General features: G+C 62.2%; 1 protein-coding gene across 1 annotated transcript; it reads left to right on the top strand.

Annotated features, from left to right (window-relative positions):
* Positions 1–2,593: 2,593 nt before the first annotated feature.
* On the top strand, positions 2,594–3,603 carry LOC123255502 (testosterone 17-beta-dehydrogenase 3-like). Its single transcript, XM_044684282.1, has 3 exons — positions 2,594–2,686; positions 2,793–2,942; positions 3,460–3,603. The coding sequence occupies exons 1-3, from the start codon at positions 2,627–2,629 to the stop codon at positions 3,565–3,567; spliced, it is 318 nt and encodes a 105-aa protein (XP_044540217.1). The 5' UTR covers positions 2,594–2,626; the 3' UTR covers positions 3,568–3,603.
* The last annotated feature ends 6 nt before the right edge of the window (positions 3,604–3,609 follow it).

The raw sequence follows: 3,609 nt of genomic DNA, 5'->3' as shown, positions 1-3,609 counted from the left end.
GTTGTTGGCCCAAAGCCGGGAGGGGAGGAAAGGAGGCCCGGATTTGCCTGGGCGCTCTGGGTGCCCCGTGTTAAACGCCCCACAAAGAGGACTCCGATTCGTCCCTTGCCACGAGCTCGGAGATGGGTGTCAGGACGCCTATTTTACAGATGAGGAAACAGAGGCAGGCGGGGGGAGGGCTCCCTTCCTCTGGGCCGGTTCTCTCTCGGCCCGAGCCCCTTCACGGCACTGGATGGGGGCGGAGGAGGGGGGTCTTGGCAGGCAGGAGCGCTGGGTGGAGTCCAAGAAGATGAAGCCCGGAGATGAATGAAGGGCTGGGGCGATCCGGAAGGGCTTCCTGGAAGGGAGAGCCCTGACCTGGGCTTTGAATGACGCAGGAAGTGCTCAGGGGCGGCGGAAAAATTCCTCCTTCTTGGAATCCGTCCCTGTCCCCGAGGAGAGGCTCATCTGACATTGAGCCCTGGCTTGGGGGGACGCCAGCGAGCCCGAGAAGGTGCCGAGGGGGGCCTCGGGGACGCCCGACGCTCCCAGACAGGCGCCTCCCAAACCCTCCCAGCAGTGCCGCCGGCGACTTCTTTTGGCTCCACAGCCCCAAGCTGTGTGACCCTGGGCGAGTCCCCTAACCCCAGCCCCCGGCTCTTCCTGGCCTTCTGTCTTAGAGCTGACACCGCCACAGGAAGGAAGGGTTGTTGTTCTTCTGCAAGGCGCCGCCTCCAGGAAGCCTTCTCTGACCTGCCCCTGCCCCACACCAGCGCTTGCCCAGGCTGGTGTTGAGTACAAACACCCGGAGGCTGGCCAAGCGCTTCCCAAGATCCCCCCGAATCCCCCTAACAGCCTCGCCCGGGCGTGCAGTCGAGGCTTCTCGGCCAGAATGGCAGCTCCTGCTTCCTTTTGAATAGTGTGTCGAGCTAGACTTCTAATGAGAACGTGTTAGCCAGGCAATAACGTAGTTCTTACCTCTCTGTGGCGGGCTAGAGGCACGACGCTAATTACTTAGAGCCGCAGATCCGCGTCCCAGTCATAATCATTGGCACCAGTTATATGTCCGAAGCACCAGCAGGAGACCAAATACTGGCCCTGACGTTCCCGTGAATGATGGCAAACCCAGCTCTGCCTGGCGAGGTGTCACCGTTGGCACAAGCAGCCATGAGAGCACCCGTCGCGATGACAGTCTTTTTAATTTTATTTTAGTAATTTTAACCCCCACCTTCCATCTTGGAGTCAATTGATTCTAAGGCAGAAGAGTGGTAAGGGTAGGCAATGGGGGTCAAGTGACTTGCCCAGGGTCACACAGCTGGGAAGTGTCTGAGACCAGATTTGAACCCAGGACCTCCTGTCTCTAGGCCTGACTCTCACTCCACTGAGCTACCAGCTGCCCCCCGTAATTATATTCTAACGCTGCATCCCATCACTATTAGTTCTGTGAATTAGCTTTTATGTAATACTGCGTAGCACTGATCCTGCTCTCATTGATTCAATAATTACGGTACAATAAATATAATTAACGACAATCATGTTAACGACGTCCCAACCGCCCCTGATCTGGCTAGAAGGCGTGATTGCTGTCGGCTGTTCTAATACACGTCACTCCTATGAACGGCCGAGGAAACGCGGCTCAGGGCGGGGAGCCTAACGATGCTGCGGACTAGGAACCCGGCTCTGCTCTGCCGGGTCTGGAACAGCAGCAGCTCCTAATGCGGGCTCTGAGCGTTGGGGCTCCCGAGCCGCTGAGGGCTGGGCTCGTGGTCACGCGCGGCCATACGTGCTCATGCACGGTCACGCAGTCACACGCGGCCATGCAGATCATGTGTGGTCATATGTGGTCATGTGTGGTCACACACGGCCATATGTGGTCACACATGGTCACACGGGGTCATGTGCAGTCACACACGGCCATGCAGTTCACGTGTGGTCATGCAGGTCATGTGTGGTCATGCATGGTCACACACGGTCATGTGGTCATACACGGCCACACATGATCATACATGGTCACACGTGGTCATGCGCAGCCCACGGCAGCACGTGTTGGCCCTGGAGTGGTAGAAAACGCATTGAAAAACTCGGGAAGGAGACAGTGAAACCCTGGCGGGCCGGAGGGGCCCAGCGTGGCAGCTCCTCCAGGCCAGGCCTGCGCTGGGGGGGGACCCAAGAATGGGCCTCTTTCTCCTTGAACCCCGAGGGCCGTGGGTGGAAGGTGTGAAGAGGCCGATGTAGGCACGAGAGTTCCATCAATGAGGGGGATGGAGAGCGGTGCCTAGAGGCAGAAGGTTCTGGGTTCAAATGTGACCTGGGGCACTTCCTAGCGGGGTGACCCTGGAGGAGTCACTTCACCCCATTGCCCAGCCCTCTTCTGCCTTGGAGCTGATACACAGGCTTGATTCTGAGAGGGAAGGGAAGGGTTTAGGGGAAGAAAAGGAAGTGATCAGGCTGGCCTCAGAGCTTCCTAGCTGGTGACCCTGGACCAGTCACTTGACCCCTAGACTCCGCTGCTCTCCTGCCTTGGAACCTGAGCCCCTAAGAGGGAGTCCTTGGGAGGGGAGGGGAGCAGCCCAGGGGCGGGGAGGGCGTCCCCCCAGGATGACAGGCCAGTGTGACCCCGAGATCCCGCCTCTCCCCGCAGGCCTTCATGAGCAGCTTCTCCCGGGCTCTGGCGATGGAATATCAGGCTTCGGGAGTCATCGTGCAGGTGCGGGCGGGTGGGGGCCAGCGGGGGCTGGGAGAGGGGCCGGGAAGGTGAGGGGCAGCCAGGCGGGGAGCAAGATGAGGCGTCCCTGCTTCCTTCCTTCGTCCAGACCGTCACCCCTCTGGTCGTCTCCTCCAACCTCTCTGGGGTCCCCCCTGTGAGACTCCTGGTGAAGTCGCCCGACGACTTTGTGCGAGAGGCCCTGGACACGGTGGGCGTCTCTGACCACACCTCGGGGTGCCTCCTGCACTTTGTCCAGGTGAGTGCCCGCCCGGCCCTGCCTGGCCCTCCCCGTCAGGGCAGACGCCTCCGCGGGCAGGGACTGGCTTTCTTTCCGCTTCTGCAGTTGGGTGAACGGGCAGGGAAATGGAGGCAGCCTCTACACCGGAGCTTCGAATGCCGGGCTGGGGTGGGGGGCGGCGCTGAGGGAGCCGGGAGGAGCCTCAGGGGCCATTTCAGGCCCAACGTGTCAAACCCCCGGCCTGGACCCCATCGGAGCGCTGGCGGCGGCCCAGACACGGGAGAAGCCGGGCTCCAGCCGGGCCTCACACACTTCCCCGCCCGGTGACCCTGGGCGAGTCACCTAACCCCGAGGCCGGCCCTGGCGGCGATCCCGTCTTCGAATGAACGCAGGGCGGGAAGGCGCCCGCCCGCGGTGAACTGCTGCAACGCAGAAAGCGGCAAACCCGAGGGGGCGCGGCCTGGCGGCTCCTCCGGGGGGCTCCAGCCCGGCTTGGCGGCGGCGCCTCCTGACCGCGCTCCTCCCCCTCTCTCAGAGCCTGCTGCTGCGGCCCATCTACGCGCTCAGCGTCCTTCTGCTCCAGGCCGCCCTGCTCTGGAAGTCTCTGCTGGCGCCCCTCCGCCGGCCATTCGGGAGAGCCTGAGGAAGCCCCGGGGAGGGGGAGGGGCCCTGGCGGGGGAGGGGG

Source organism: Gracilinanus agilis, unplaced genomic scaffold (genome assembly GCF_016433145.1).
Source record: "Gracilinanus agilis isolate LMUSP501 unplaced genomic scaffold, AgileGrace unplaced_scaffold47520, whole genome shotgun sequence".
NCBI classification, from domain to species: Eukaryota; Metazoa; Chordata; class Mammalia; order Didelphimorphia; family Didelphidae; genus Gracilinanus; species Gracilinanus agilis.
The sequence above is the reverse complement of the archived record's forward strand: the minus strand, read 5'-3'. Positions and strand labels throughout refer to the sequence as shown.

Bases quoted from the DNA above. Each gene is read 5' to 3' on its own strand.
- LOC123255502 (XM_044684282.1), top strand. From the start codon at position 2,627: ATGAGCAGCTTCTCCCGGGCTCTGGCGATGGAATATCAGGCTTCGGGA. The intron at 2,687-2,792 runs GTGCGGGCGGGT...TCCTTCGTCCAG, and splicing joins CTTCGGGAGTCATCGTGCAG to ACCGTCACCCCTCTGGTCGT. The intron at 2,943-3,459 runs GTGAGTGCCCGC...CCCCTCTCTCAG, and splicing joins GCCTCCTGCACTTTGTCCAG to AGCCTGCTGCTGCGGCCCAT.